The following is a 16,544-nucleotide window of genomic DNA, read 5'->3' as shown; positions in this document are numbered from 1 at the left end:
TATACCAAGAACTCTTCCTCTTGCATCCACCCGCTCGCGTTTCCAACTCCAATACACCCCACTGGACCGTCACGGACTAAGTGATCCTTGTATCTTTTTCGTGGAAAAATAAAAATGGGCGGTATACTGTTACCGATGGTCCCCTCTCTCTGGATGTAAGTGCTTCCACCTGTCTTGTCCCCTTTTCGGCAACAACTTTACTAGGTTTTTGAACCGTCGTTACCCCCGTTTCATCAATATTATATATATATATATATATATATATATATATATATATATATATATATATATATATATATATATATATATATATATATATATATATATATCTCTTTTGGTTCAAATTTGTACTTATCCATTAGCCAGGTTATCATAAAAAAGTTTTACGTTCGTTACATTGAAACTGGTTGCTCTGGAAAGACTTATGGCTTGAGCGCAGCGGATTGAAAGTTCTGGATTGCGTTTCATAAATCCAGAGAACCAATCTTCTCCTGCCATAGCATTTTGTCTCCAGGTATCAGGCATATTCAACGAATATTTCACGGCCAATTGAAAGGCCAATTTCCGAATTTCTTTAGGCGGTAACCCGTAAAATATATGTGCCGCTTTGAATATGTATCCAGCAATGCTTTTTTCCTGGTCTATGTCAAATACTCGTCTCACGCAATGATAACCCATTGTGACTGGAGTAACGAATCCTTGCTCAATTGCTTTTTTCTTTTTTTTTGATAAATCTACTTAATGACACGTAGTGTAGATCAAATTTAGCTGCAGCTGATCTTATGGACAAGTTATTTCAGTAACCTCTTTATAGGCTTCTTCATAAACCAAAACGGGTTTTAAACCCCTTTCCGTTTTTCTGCCTCGTACTCGTGGCATCCTAAAACAAACCCAACAGTTAATAGGGCTCGTGCACAAACTACGTTGACAATTTTTTCTACAATTTAATCTACGTTATCTCACATGAATTTGAGGGGGGTATTAATAACGCCCCTAAAGTGTTAACCACTGGATACTCTACTACAACGTACAATAATAAATAAGATAAAAGACTACTCTGGGGACAATTGAAACATGTTTCAATCGTCCCCTATACTATTTGTTTCAATCGTCCCCACGAGACATTTTTTCGTAAACACTTAAATATCTTTTCACTCTAGGACAATAGTAATAATTTAAACTGGCCTCCCTAAAGAAGAAATGCCAATTTAACTACAAAAATAGTCGAAGCTGCATACTTACGTTCCGATATGTTGCGTCACCTTTTGTTGTTCAGTGCAAAAGTTTAATTCGGTAACGGTAAATCACGCTAACGAGAATGTACGCATATAATGCAAACGACAATCAATGGCTGACTGATAGAGACACCGGGCTCGGGCTCCTAGAGGCGCTGCGTTTGCTACAAGCGCGCGCGTTTTTAATCACAGAATACTACCAATATGGCGGCTGTTTCAATTGTACACTGTTTCAATTGTACCCGGTCTACCCTACTGTACACTCTGAGGAGAGGAATTCAATAAGCTTTATGCGCCATATAGCGTCCCCGTGATCAGTACTCTCATCGACTATAAGATGAATTAAGTTATCGGCAAGAATTTTTCGAATTTTTCATATAGTCTCATCGTAGTAAATCTCGATATATTTTTCTCTTAAGGAAATTTTATCAGAAATGTTAAATTTACGATATTTCTGCAAAAATGAGGTAGAAGTGACATTGTTCACTTTTGAAATTGGAATTCCTTAAGATAACGAGGCATCGCAAAGGTCCTGGTTAAAAAGTTGCTCCTCAGTTTTTGAAGCGAAACTTACAACCGTCACGGTACTAGCGCCACAAGAAGGCGTCACGAAATAGCGGTTCTTCAATCGATTCACTACTCTCGATCAATTCGGTTCTAGTCATGACTGCATGAAAAATAACTAACAAAATACAGACATTTGATTAAGAGTAAAAAATAAAAAGAATATCTGTCAATAAATTGACAATTGACAAAAATTTATCAAAGACCGAGTATATATTTCTTGATGGTATTGCCGATGTATAAAGTAGGGCTTGTATATGTTGAAGTGCTCTTGCCATTTTTTATAAAGGTGTATCTTGTCACTTATTGTATCTATAAATTGATTTTTAAATGAATGATTCAATTATTGCTCATGCTCTTCAATTTGACCATGGACGAAATCATCAAAAAATTTAACAAAGGAAGAGGATACATAAACAAACAAAAAATAGGTATTATTCTGCCATTGAACAAGCAGAATTGCTTATAAAGAGGAACAAGACTTTTTAGTCCACGGTTTTATTATTAGTATGAATCCTGAAAAAGCTACAAATATGAAAGAGTTGTCTTGATACTTATGTTTTGTTCGTTGCAAGAATTGTAACACATTATGTCTTTTTTATTACCTTCAAATTCATTTCACTATTCATGTACCTCATGTTATTATTAAAACAATGTATTTCCAGATTGTATATTGTAAAGATTTTTTTGCGGCACGTTACTGGAGTAGTTAATTTTGAGTAAAAACATTTTTTTTTAATATGGAGCTTTACAGTAAGAAATACATAACTATTACCATTATATTTTACTACAATTCTTCTAATTAACGTTCATATTTGCAGTCAATGCAAACAAACTCAGATTACGCAAAAATGTTCAGGGGCAGACCGGGAAGATTTGTTTTGCCTCTGAACCCCAACTTAAATACAGGTAAAACCACTAATTTAATTGGGATAAAAAATACAAAAGCCGAAGCGTATTATATGTCCGATGGAAATATATTTGTTAAGCCAGAAAAACTTTGTGATTTGGGCTGCGAGACTCCCAGAATACATTACGAAAAATATCTTGGTAAGTTCTTTAGTCTGACATTTAAACAATTTTAATACTTATATAAGTATTATTTTTATTCTATACGTATTTGAAAGTTTCTTGAAAAATTTAGATTTTATCAGGAAAACTGTTTGGATATAAACTGATGCTTATAAAACACAGAGATTTGTTTTTTATTATTACCGTAAACTTAATATTAACAATGTTATATATGTTCGAAAGTAGACTCTTTATTTATCAAATACAAACATATGCTGTTGAATAAGCGGAAAACGGTAAGTTTTTCATAGAAAACTTATAGAAACCTCTTTAAAGACCTTACAAAAACCTTAAAATGACCACTGGTAGAAGTGATTTGCATGAAAGTTAAGGTAACGGCCCATTCACACATGTCTCCGTTTTATCGTGTACGTGTTTTTTCGTCGATGGCGTATGTAGGTATATGAGCGACTTCACACATGGCACAGTATTCCGTATACAGTAAAAAATGTCGTTCCGCTAAAAAATGACATTCCGTTTTGTCGTCGAATACTGGACGACGGAACATTTAAAAATATACGGATACGTAGAATTTTAACGGATAGATACTCTGTCCGTGGCGGGCGGTGTGTGCGGGGTGTAGGAAAGGGAGTGATGCACAAACCATACAGTATGGTTTGTGGAGTGATGCGACAGGTTTTGACTCGTATTTTCTATTGTAAATTCATAGTGGACGCGCGCGTGCATTGTGTGTAATAATTATTATAATCCAGATCAACCATGTCAACCAAGCAGTGGGAAAAGTTAATAGACAAGGAAATATTAATTAGTTTGGTGAAAGATAGGCCAGTCGTTTGGGACAAGACGCTGGATAAATACAAAGACAATAATACTGCAAGTATTGCAGGTTAGCGCGAAATATGCGTTATTTTAATGGAAGATTTTGAGGCTATGGAACAAATACAAGAGTTCGGTAAATGTCTGTTTTATTATTTAATTACATTCTAAATAGCTTCATCCTGCCATGGAATTGATCCAGCTTCGGACATGAAATAGTTCACGAATTCTGTTCGAACTAAATTGGCAGTATTACCACTTCGTGTTCTTACTTCATGGGTTAGGTTTTCGTAACTAAATTCTTCAGATACGTTATTATCACTGTTTGAGTCCTCCTTGTCTCTTAAAAGTTATGTAGAATAAGTACATGCCTTAACAGTCTATACAGCTTTTGTTTTGTCGATGTCTAGAGGCCGATGGAATATTCTCCACTTATTAGCTAAGATACCGAAGGCACATACAACGTATCTCCTAGCTCTAGTCAAACGATAGTTGAATATTCGCTTATTTTTACTTAGTAAATTTTCGTGTAATCCGAAACCTTCGTCTCCAATGACCACATAAGGAACTCTCGTTTCTGAGTCTCTTGTTAATGGGCATGATGCTGGTATTTGTAGACTGCCGTCTAGCATCATTTTCTAAAATGTTGTCTCCTTGAATATTGATGGATCGCATTCTTTTCCATAAGATCCGACACTGAAGTATACAAAGCGTTAGTCGGAGTCTACGATCGTTAATAATATGACGGAAACAAAATCCTTGTAATTTATATGCAGTGAACCGCTATTTAGTAGTTTTTTAAGTCCGATATGTTTCCGTCGACAGCTCCGAGACAGTGGGGAAAATTTGCTTTTTTGTTAAATCCACTTGCTATCTGTTCCCATTCGTCGACTGATGTAGGAAGTCGCATACATTTTTTACATAAATTGTTCCATATGCATCTTGAAACTTCTTTAATAATATTGCTAACAGTCGAAACACCAACGCGATAGGTGTAATGAAGATCTTTAAATGAATACCCAGATGCTGCATACCTGAAAATAAATTTGTTTTATGGTTATTGTAGGAAAACTTGTTATGAAAAAGTGGAGACAGATGAGAGATGCCTGGGTGAAAACACTAAAAGATAAAAAGAATTGCAAGACGTCTGGTTCCGCTGTCTCAAACACGAAGCCCTACAAATACCATAATCAGATGCTGTTTTTGAAAAAAGTAGTTGCTGCGGATGAAACGCACGGAAGCGCTTCTGCTAAACAAACTGAAGAACACGCCGAAGATGACACCACGACATCGAATGAACCTACAAACGAATATGAAAGTGTGACTACAATGACAGTCAAAAGGACAAACAAAATCTAGCTCCCCTGCCAAAACGCAGAGCACCAGCCAAAAGAAATTTTAATGAAATTGATGCCAAAATGATGTCCTACATTGACAATCAGATAAAACCGAAGAAAATTGAGCAGGATGATCGCAATTTATCGTTCTTCTAAGGTATTTTGCCGTCCTTGGCTTTGCTTGATGATGACCAAACTTTGGAATTCCAATCAGGGGTGATAAACCTACTACAAAATATTTAACGTAGGAGAGTTGGCCAGTCAACTTACGAGTGGTCAGCCTATACACAAACATCTGGTGCTAGTCACTATCAATCCCAGGGCTATTTTAGCAGGCCCCAGCCTACTGATAATGCACTATCGCCAGTACAATCTGTATACAGTGATGCTAGCAGACCTACTGATTGTGCACTATCGCCAAGCTAAAAGTACGTACCTTAAAAATATCGCTAGTTTTTCTTCTGGACAAATACTTTTCCTCCATCGAGTATCTTGCTTTTTCAAAATCCTTTTCCAATAGTTTAAGAAGTTCATCAAAAGTAGACATTGACATACGAAAATAATTGTAAAATTTCGATTCATCACCTCGTAACTGACTCAGTAAACTGTAAGCACCCTCTCTAGATCTTTGGGCCATAAGTGGATGCTGCCAATAACGTCGAATCTTTCTTCTCCGACGATAGTACCAATACAACACGACAGCGTCCATCCTTGTAGAATAGCGGTGGCGGCGTATACCCTGCGAGTTTTCTGTTCACATCATCGCATCCAGTAATGACGGATCCGTTGGACGTTATACGGTGCCTATGTGTACAGAGCATAAATTTATGACGTATCCGTTAAAAAGGAACCAGTAAAACTGACTCCCATGTGTGAACGGGCCGTAAGTTATATAACTAAAATAAAGCCTGCTTATATTTTTTGTGACACAGAAAGCAACAAACTCACCCTCGCCAAAACCGCCCTGGTTGAATTTCAAAGCTTTAAACGTATTTTATCGAATAATTACCTCTAAATGCGTTCAAAATGCTTTACTTTTTACCAGTAAACGAAAGTTTTTAAAATGGTGCATTTTTCGACTTAAATTGTTAATAATTTAACCCTTTGTGTACTGGTGGGCTAAGCCTTAAGACACATTTTAAACAATTTTTATGCTGTAGCTTGGTGTTCCTTGCGCTTAGACACAGTCAATACATGGATTGTCGAGATTCCCTCCAACGACTCGCGCATCAAATTTTGTTTCGCTGACCGTTGATAATATTTTTATAGTGGTATGTTTACAATGGCTTAGCACGTGGTTGATTATGCTGTAATATTTATAAGTTTTTCAAGATTTTTAATAAAATGGCTGGTAAGTTTTTCTAAAAATATATTGTATAGGTAACCTATATTTGTTTGTATTTGTGTGTAATGTTTATTGATGGATTTAGTACATTTTACAACTTGTAATTATAGTGGTGGCAGTGCTAGGATACAAGGCAAATGCATGCTTTTTTGTTCCTGGCAAAAATAAACATTCCTATGCCGATTTGGAACGTATGTCTCAAGAGGAAATCTTTACTCTTATTGAAGACCTTCATGACGATGAGGAAACAGATTTAACAACAAATATGAATCAAAGTATTTTTGAGTCTTTGCCGATTATGTTTGAAGACGCCGTGTCAGTGGAAAACCAACTTGAGAACGTCTTAGAGACAAATCAGATTGAAGCAGATGATAGTGACGATGATGATACTCCGTTGGATATACGTAGAAGGAAATATTTTCTTTCAAATACAATTTGGGCTAGAGACTCTCAAAATTGCATTCCCTACAAAAAAAAAATTAATGAACCAGTCGGCCCCAATATACCAGACAATATTGATTCTCCTACGGATGTATTTCTTCAACTCTTTACAAAGGACCTTATTGATAATTTCAGACCAATCTATATGCGGTCCAAAATAGCAACGGTGACGAGAATAGATTTACACAATCCAATGCAGAACAAATGCGGGTATTCTTAGCAATGAATTTACTAATGGGAATAAAGGGACTTCCTAGTCTGAGAGACTACTGGTCTTCAGCGGATCTTCGAGATGTGTATATTAGTTCTTGTATGCCAAGAGATCCATTTGTGTGGTTGCTCAAAAACTTGCATTTAAACGACAATTCTCTTCAACCTAAAAGACATGAGGCCAACTATGACAAACTATAAATTTATGCCTTTACTGAATCATCTATCAATTCTCTTCAGCTTAAAAGACATGAGGCCAACTATGACAAACTATAAATTTAGGCCTTTACTGAATCATCTATCAGAATCGTTTTTTGCTTTTTATAATCCCTCAGAAAATCAAGCAATAGACGAGTCAATGATAAAATTTAAAGGACTTAGTTCCTTACGTCAATATTTACCAATGAAGCTTGTAAAAAGAGGCTACAAGGTCTGGATTAGGGCCGACGAATCCGGATTTGTATGCCAGTTCGATGTTTATACAGGAAAAGTTGCTGATCCGACAGAAAAAAAAATTAGGAGCTAGAGCCGTAAAAGATCTTACTCGTAAATTGGTAGGAAGGGCCATAAAGTTTATTTCGACAATTTCTTCAATTCTGTGGAACTAATGAAAAACTTACGCGAAGACATAATTTACGCGTGTGGAACAGCAAGAAAGGGAAGACAGAACACACCAACGGATATAATGGTGGACTATAAATTAGCGAGAGGGGAGTCAGATTGGCGAGTTAACAAAGATGGTACAGTTTTTATGAAATGGAAAGACCGAAAGGATTTTTTGTCTATAAGTAATTATCATAATCCCGAACATATTGGAACAGTGCCTAGGAAGAGAAAAGATGGTACTATGAAGGACATTGTTTGTCCAATACTAGTCAAGGACTATAATGCTAACATGGGTTTTGTTGACAAAATGGATATGCTAAAGTTAATTTATGAAGTTGACAGAAAATCGAAGAAATGGTGGCACCGTATCTTTTGGTATTTTTTGGACGTGTCGCTAGTAAACGTCTTTATTATTTTCAAAAGTGGATCCGATGGACAATCGCTTACGTTGAAGATGTTTAGGTTAGCAATCATAAACGGGTTGACGCCCAACCTGACGTACCAAGAAGAGGACGCAAAAGAGCTAATGACACTGAAGTAAACCACTTCAAGCGCACCCTTAGAAATCCGATTTGATAAATGTGCACATATGCCAATTCACATGAAACCAAGGAGATGTGCCCTTTTCAGCACTCGAAAAGAACCACACAAGTCTTCTTGGAGCTGTTCAACATGTAATGTAGGACTGTGACTTAACGACAAAAAAATTGTTTCTCTTTATACCATTCAAAATAAAGTTCTACTTTTGAAAATATTTTATTATCCGACGCCTAGTGTCCTAATCCTTATGACACGGTCTATAGCCTCTGTTAGCTGATAAAAAAATTAAAAATTCAATACATTGTTATTAAAAATAATGATTTTATATAAAAAAACCAAAAAACTTGTTAAAAGGTTAAAAAAAAAAATTCCGGATTCAAAGGGTTATTTTAGCCTTACTTTTTACTAGTAAACGAAAGTTTTTTAAATTATGCATTTTTCAACTTAAATTGTTAATAATTTAACAATTTAATCCCAAATTAATGAATAAAAAGTCCACCTAACGCAGTGCAGGAGACAAAGGTTTTGGTCTAACGCAGTGCAGGAGACAAAGGTTTTGGTTATTGAGGTCCAAGAAACTCGTCAGATACCTGGCCGGGTAAAAGTAACGTTTCTTCTATCTTTTGCTTCGAAAAGTTTGCTTTTGCTTTTAATTTATAAATTTATAAAAAACGGGATAAACTGAAATGCGAAAATTATCGCGGCATAACCCTCTTGTGCACAGCATGCAAAGTTTTTACTTGCATACAAAACAAACGACTCCAACAGCGAACTGAAAATATTGTCGGGGAATATCAAAGCGGTTTGCGACAAGTAAGATGTATAACTGATAAGCTATTCACAGTGAAACAAGTTCTAAACGAAAGTACAGAACAGAAGTCGAAGTTTAACCCATTAATGCCCAACGGGTCGTTAACGACCACCGTTTATTTCGCTCGTAGTTTTCATACAGTGTACATCAAAATAGACCTTGAATAACGTTCGCAGAATGGCTTCATTCACAAATGTGTAAGTAGATTTAAATACATCATTTTATTAATTAAATTCATTTTATATAGTTAAACACAAGTTTTGTTAATACATTATAATATCACTAGTATGAAAATAATTTTATATGTCATAAATATAATATTATATTTTGATGGGTCGTTAACGACAGGTTGGGTACATGACATCATAATGAGAAAATTTTGTTTTAGTAAGAAACCATTATCTACTGCAGAAATTCTGGAGGAAATAGAAAACATTGAAAATGGTGAGGATTTATCGGATGATATATATATTTTGCCTCCAGATAATAATGGCTGGTTAACCGATTCGGATTCTCGAGACGAGGAATGTAATGGTCCGGATAGACTAAATAGAGGTCAATTAAATGCCCATGCTGAAGTACAATTTCAGAATGATGAGAAAACATAGAAAATGAAGTTCTTCATCTGATTTTAATGTAAAACATCGAACAAAAAAAAATAAAGAAAATGAAACGCAAATGGTCGAACATGATAAATTTGCCAACATTACATGATGATTCCAATCTACCGAGATTACCAGTTTTAACACTTACTTCTGAAAGTAACCCAGTTGAATTTTTTGAATTGTTCATGAGCAGAGAAATAATAGAATATTTAATTAAAGAAACAACAAATTATGCTGCCTCGAAAAATCAAAATATTTCAATTGAAATTGGCGAATTTTATGTATTCTTTGGAATTTTAATTTTAAGTGGTTACTTTCCATTACCAAGGCGAAGAATGTATTGGGAAAACTCCGATGATACACATAATATTTTAGTAACGAAGTCTATGAGACGCAATAGATTTGAAGATATATTAAGCTTTTTTCATGCTGCAGACAACAACCACCTTGCCGAAAATAATAAATTGGCCAAGATTAGACCTTTCATCGACAAATTAAATATAAAGTTTTTAAGGTTTGCACCCATTGGAAATCAAATTTCTATCGACGAATCTATGATTCCTTACTTTGGTCATAATGGGTGCAAACAATTTATTCGTGGCAAACCAATAAGATTTGGCTATAAAGCATAAGTAATGGCTTTATCAAATGGATATTTCCTAAATTTTGACATATATCAAGGCCGAAAATTAACAACTGGTGCTGATAAAAAGTATGGATTAGGAGAAAGTGTGGTGTTGACCTTTGCAGAGATTTTGTGAAACACGTACAAAAATATAAAATTTTCCTTCTGTTTGGATACTTTACGAACATATCTTTGATATCATTAATTGCAGAAATGGGGTTTAGTGTTACTGGAACTGTACGCGAAAACAGAACAGAAAAGTGTCCTTTAGAAGATAAAAGAAGTATGACAAAACAGCCAAGAGGATATTATTGTAGCTCTTTTGACGACAGCACTAAAATTGCGGCTGTAAAATGGAAAGATAATAATGTTGTCACCATATTATCTAATGAGCATTAAGCCAATCCAAAAAGCAAGCCGATATTCAGCAAAAGAAAAACAAAAAATTCAAATAGATCAACCATTTGTAATTTCGCAATACAACAAATTTATGGGAGGAGTCGACTTGATGGACAACAACATTTCGAACTATAGAATAAAAATACGTGGAAAAAAATGGTACTTTCCAATATGGATATGGATGCTGGATGTTTGTGTAACTAATGCTTGGACAGTAGCACGACAATTTGGATATAAAAATGACAACTTAGAATTTAGAAGACATATAGCTCGTACATTATTGTCTAATTATGGAAAACCAGCCCGTTCTACTGGACCTCAAAAAATTGCAATAATTCCTGCTCCATCCACATCAACACAGCATCTAATTATTACTGGTGCTCAAAGAAGAAGATGCCGTGTATATTCAAATATAATTACAAAAGCATGCGATAGATGTGAAATTCCACCCCACGATAAATGCTTCAAAGATTATCATACAAACTATTTTAGACCTTAATAATATATTTTATAAATAATATAATTAAACTATGCCTGCTTCATTGTTTTTATTTTAGGGAGTAAATGTTTAATTTGTTAGAAGAAAATAAAATAAAATGTAATTGCATAAAAGGTATTATTTTTATTTTGTACCCCTATGTGCCCAACTGGTCGTTAACGACCCAGCCTGTTTTTCAAGAATTAGTTTTTGAAAAATTTTTTTAGTAATTTTTCCATGCATTTCAGTGTATTTTATTACATCATTAATATATTTGACAAAAATAGTTGTGGGCATAAATGGGTTAAAGGATATATTGCAACACCAGAGGATAACAGATGGAATACATATATATTAGTAAATGGAAAGCGTATCTATGAGAAAGGAGACGGCGAAGGTCACAAATAAGGTGGTATGGCGACATAAAAATACGCCGCAAAAAGACAGCGCGACTAAATAGGATAATAAAAGCATAAGATAGAAACAAGTGGAGAATTGTGAAGGAGGCATAATAACTAAACAACATAATATTGGTATTTATATTAAGAGTATGTACTAATAAACTCTTCATGTCGCCTCACTTCATTGAAATATACCATATATTTATTTTGATTCATATCTACACATTGCGACAGAACAGTGACTTCAAGTACTGTTTATATTTCAAATTTAGTCAAAACTACATAATTATACTTAAAAATTTATCGACACGACGGAAAATACTTAAAATAAATAATTAAACATATTTTATACTGCCACTGTTGACTATTACCATGGTTATCCTATTGTTTGATCTATACCATTTCTTAGAATTTTTGGCCACTCAATATGAATTTGAGTGTAGTATGTTAAAATAACTGCTATATTATAATTTTCAGGTAAACCATATAAATATTTCTATGCAATAAGCTCGGATGTTGACACCGAAATCCCAGGAACGGTAAGAATATATTTTTCAATGTCCACAACAATTTTATTCTTCTAATTTTTAGTTAATCAAAGTCGATGTTGAATCAAAAACTACTAAAACATGGGGAGAACCGAACTGTTATCCTAGCGAGCCGATATTTGTACCTAGTCCAGAACCAAAGGTAAATTTTGTTCTAAATTTGTGAATTTCCCATTGTTTTGTAAAATATCTAATCTTATAATTTTTATTAAACCTAGAGCTAAGATTACAAGAATTAATATTAAATTCAATAGTATTCCGGGTTGAACTTCGTCGATTATCATTGCGCGAGCTTTCGACATCCTCTTCGATGTCTTCTTCAGGGCTTCCGAGGTCTCAGTCTCCGGTTTTATTATAAAATAAAAATAAAAGTTTAAAATATCTTGGAGCCGGGAACAAATTTTATCATAATTGATTTATATGGATAAGGAAGCTGTTTATATCTGTACCATCTGTGAATAAGTCGATAAATCAAAAATATAAACTTTACAGTATGGCCATTTTAAACATTTTAATAGTTTTGAAGATTAAAAATTAAGTTTAATTTCGTTTTCATAGAAATTGGTGGGTAATCATGCAACGAATGACGTACATAATTATGAGCTGTGAGTATATCACTTACGCTTAAAAAAATCTAACTTACCCACTTATTCATTCCAAATTTCTGTGTTCTTATTGAGTTACCGACTTATTGTATTCACTGTACATACATTCCAGGATAAAAAATTAAACAGTTTTTTATACTTTATTTCTTTATAACACGCAACTTTAATTGGAAAAGGAAACTAAAAAACTACTGATTATCTGCATCAAACTCATTCAAATCGAGGTCCAAGTCTTGCATAATATCTGTAGTGGGCAAATTTTGGTACAAATTATGAAAAAATTCATCGATAAGCGGCAAAAGATCAAGTAGGTCTTTCTTTTTCGCCTTATTAATTGGCAGAAGCTTGTCTGTGATATGGGGCAATGTGCTTGGTACAATGTGTTTTCCTTTCTTCGGAAATTTACAGATTTAAAAGGATTGAAGACGTCTAAACCATGTTTATATTTCACTATTCCAATATTATTATTATATTGGAACCACTGCACTGGCTGCCACAGAAACTTTTCTCCATCGGTGTTAGCGATTAATGCACCTTTTCCTAGACTGCTGAAATCCAAGAATTCTTGTTTCATAACCACTACTTTGAATGGTTTCTTCCTTTTGCAGGATCTTACCAGTTGATACCAGTCATTAGGGTGATTGATCTTCATGTGTGTTCTCTTCGTTTCTTTCTCTATAAGAGCATGATCCGTATCACACTCCATGTGAGTATATACTCACTGACCAAAAACTTGCGATTTATAACTTTGAGATTTGGTAGTTTTGTAAAAGCGAAAGTGAACATGAGAGCGACTTTCTGGTTCTTATTTGGTCTCTGAAAGTATCTGAGTAGAAAGTTACCTCCTCCATATCATGATGTTCCGATAAAAGGCGGTAAATACAAGAAGCTATCTGATTGTCACCTCTTCCAGCAGTTGATTTATCCCACATGAAACATGTAACTTCATTTGTTGCTAAATCGTGAACGGTAAGGTTAAACGTCCACATTTGTCGCTTATATAAGACAGTGTTCGCTGTTAAAAAGGGGGTTGGAAGGCACTGGTAAAGATCAAAAGTGTATGCTCTTTTTTTAGTGTCTGAAGACGCAACCCCTCCTTATCCACCTGTTTTGCCTTGTAAGCATCGTCTGCGAGCTGATGGTGTTTATCCCTCTCTTGTCTCAAATTCTCTTTCTCCTCTCCTTCCTCAAGAACTTTTAATTTTGTTTCGAAAATATCACATTTAGAATAAGTATCCTGTTAAGTTTTTCAATGCCAGTACCTAATAGTCGCTAAAATACCGGCTCGCATGTTAACTGCATTAACTTAAACTGACGGACTAGTCTTGCATATCTAGTTACTCCCTATTCAAATGTACCCCCTACTATTTTGTTATGTTGATAAACAAGTCATTGAAGATGCCAAGAAAAATAAAGCAAAATGCAACGTGCCCAAGTGGGTATTTCTACATACCTAATTATTCACTGACTGAATATTATGTACACGGATGGTCAAGTCAAGATACATTATTTGAAACAAATATTTAAAACTCTTTTATATTATTAATATATATATATATATATATATATATATATATATATATATATATATATATTAGACAAGTCGATATACCGGTTCTGATACCAAATAAATAGTTACTCTTGCAAATTTAAATTACCCATTTATTCACATGACGAAATTAAAAGAGAACTATTTAAAGATTGAGATATCTTGTTTTTAAGAAAATTTGACTTATCCACTCATTCACGGATGGTAAACATATAATGTCAAGCAAGCATCCACATCATTAAAATAATTCCTGTCAGCCTTTTTATTTTCATTGTGGATAAGAAAAATTTGAATCGTAAATAAAACACAAGAAACTAATAAATAAACAAAAGACAATTAATTTCGTTGACATAAGTCAATTTTATCAAATATTAATGATCGTGTGACAGGTAGATATTTAAAATGTTGACAAACTGTAATTATGACGTCAGTTTGCTCAAATATTTGACCGCCTGACTCGGACTTTAAGCCACTCAAAAGCCCCAAAACAAATTCAACTTAGGCAACAAACGTTACCATTGTGTAATGTCTTGCTCTGAAATACTGAACTGTTCGTCACTATTTTTTATATTCTAATAATTTATTTTATTTTTAAAATTTATTAAAAAATATAGCTAGAGCTTTAATATACATATAAAAATTCATTTTATTTATCTTTTGTCGTTGCAATTTTTCAGTATAATATATTTCCGAATATATAAATTTATGACAGTAAATACTTTATCACATAATGACGGTATGACCTAAGGAGGTCGAAATACGTATAAGCGGCTTGCGCTGTCCTGTATCGAAACAAAAATCTAATACCGTCATTATGTTTTATTTCTTTACTCTGTTTGGAGTACCAGAAACTGAATTCACTACAAATTTTGACCATGATGAATGGCAGGTGGAATGCATATTTTAGATTCCCTTGCCGAGTAATTTATCAAGCTGTTTGCTTTGCAAGTTGAAGAAGGAACAGTGGTAAAAATTTGAATTCAGTTTCGCCAGGTAGGAAATCGTATAATTTCTCTTGTTTTTAAATACTTTATATTTTCATGATTTCATAATTTCCTACGCTCATTACTCTGTAATAGGTGTGCAGATAGGCAGACCATACATTATTGCTTTTATCTTATTGTTTTCGTTTTGATTATGCTGATTTGTATGTTTCACTGTGTTGAAGATATTTGTAAGGGGTTTCTTCAATTTTGTGTCCAAGAATAAATTGATGCTTCAGATCTAAAGCCTTGCTGTGTTTGGTCTAAATTTACAAGTACATTTAATTTATTCGTTATTATTGTTGTTGATATTTTCTTTAATGTTTTATATTAAAGCAGAATAATTAAACATGTTTTAATGATAACAGAGTGAAGATGATGGAGTAGTTCTATCTGCTATGGTTTGGGGAGAAGAAGACACCAACCACGTAGGCCTTTTAGTGCTAGATGGCGAATCTTTCACCGAACTAGGAAGAGCTGAATTTAACACTCCAAGTCCTGCACCGAAGTGTCTGCATGGTTGGTTCTTACCATCCAAGGAATAATAGTCACTAGTAAATTAAAATAAGCATATTTTATTTATAATCTCAATAAATTAATAAACTGTATAATAAACAATAACACAGTTAATAAAATATTATAACTACATCTACATACAAATGTTTCTTTAATAAATAAAATTTTGAAAAAAAAAACTTTAAATTCCAACGAAACAAATTAAAAAATATACGAGGTATGCCGGAACTAAGAGCGAAAAAGTAGGATGCGTATATGATGAGCCAACTTAATTTTAGTACTTCATATAAACATTATAATACAAGTAATTGTTTCCTCGTTCTAGGCCTCAGAACAATTTTACATTTATTTATTATTTTTAATTATAGTACTGTTCATTTCTTCTGTACGAAAATTTTTGTAAGGTCCATTCGCTCAACCCGGGCATATTTTGACAGATTCATAGCTTGAAACCTACAACAGAAAAGTTCCTAGCTCGCAGTATTAACAGCTTAAATAAACTTTTATTACAGACTTCTTTCATTGAAAAAAGAAGAATTATTATAAATAGTGGAAGTGTATACTAAATCCATAAAACTTTGATTAGTATATATTTAAAAAATATATTTCAGTTGTTATAATTTAACATACCTATTTATTATATGGTGCAAATAAATAAACATTGATTGTCGGTAATTCGTAGTTTCATTTTATTTACTATTTAGTTTGTTTACTATTAATATCGGCTATGAGTACGTGTGTTTGGTTGTATAGTAATTACCAGCCACTTCTAGTCTGTCAAAAAGTAACTAACATCGTAAAAAAATAATTACTAAATTCCCTAGACAGTTCGGACTCGGAATAGCGAACCGACTATATGTCTAGAACTATCTGTAGTTTTATTTAAGAGGTGTAAACA

At 33.8% G+C, this 16,544-nt stretch overlaps 1 protein-coding gene across 2 annotated transcripts in view; it reads left to right on the top strand.

Moving 5' to 3' along the window:
• ninaB (neither inactivation nor afterpotential B) overlaps nucleotides 1–15,784 on the top strand; it is a 67,852-nt gene extending 52,068 nt beyond the window's left edge. The window contains exons 10-13 of one of the 2 annotated variants that reach the window (XM_072532872.1): nucleotides 2,621–2,849; nucleotides 11,923–11,984; nucleotides 12,037–12,135; nucleotides 15,499–15,784. In XM_072532872.1, the coding sequence (XP_072388973.1) occupies nucleotides 2,621–2,849; nucleotides 11,923–11,984; nucleotides 12,037–12,135; nucleotides 15,499–15,675 (567 nt within the window). In that variant the 3' untranslated portion in view covers nucleotides 15,676–15,784. The remainder of the gene's footprint in view (nucleotides 1–2,620; nucleotides 2,850–11,922; nucleotides 11,985–12,036; nucleotides 12,136–15,498) is intronic. The other variant, XM_072532873.1, reaches the window with a different exon arrangement.
• Nucleotides 15,785–16,544: the final 760 nt, after the last annotated feature.

The sequence above is a fragment of the Diabrotica undecimpunctata genome, chromosome 5 (genome assembly GCF_040954645.1).
Source record: "Diabrotica undecimpunctata isolate CICGRU chromosome 5, icDiaUnde3, whole genome shotgun sequence".
NCBI classification, from domain to species: domain Eukaryota; kingdom Metazoa; phylum Arthropoda; class Insecta; order Coleoptera; family Chrysomelidae; genus Diabrotica; species Diabrotica undecimpunctata.
Note: the sequence above shows the minus strand (reverse complement) of the source record. Positions and strands in the feature narration are given on the sequence as shown.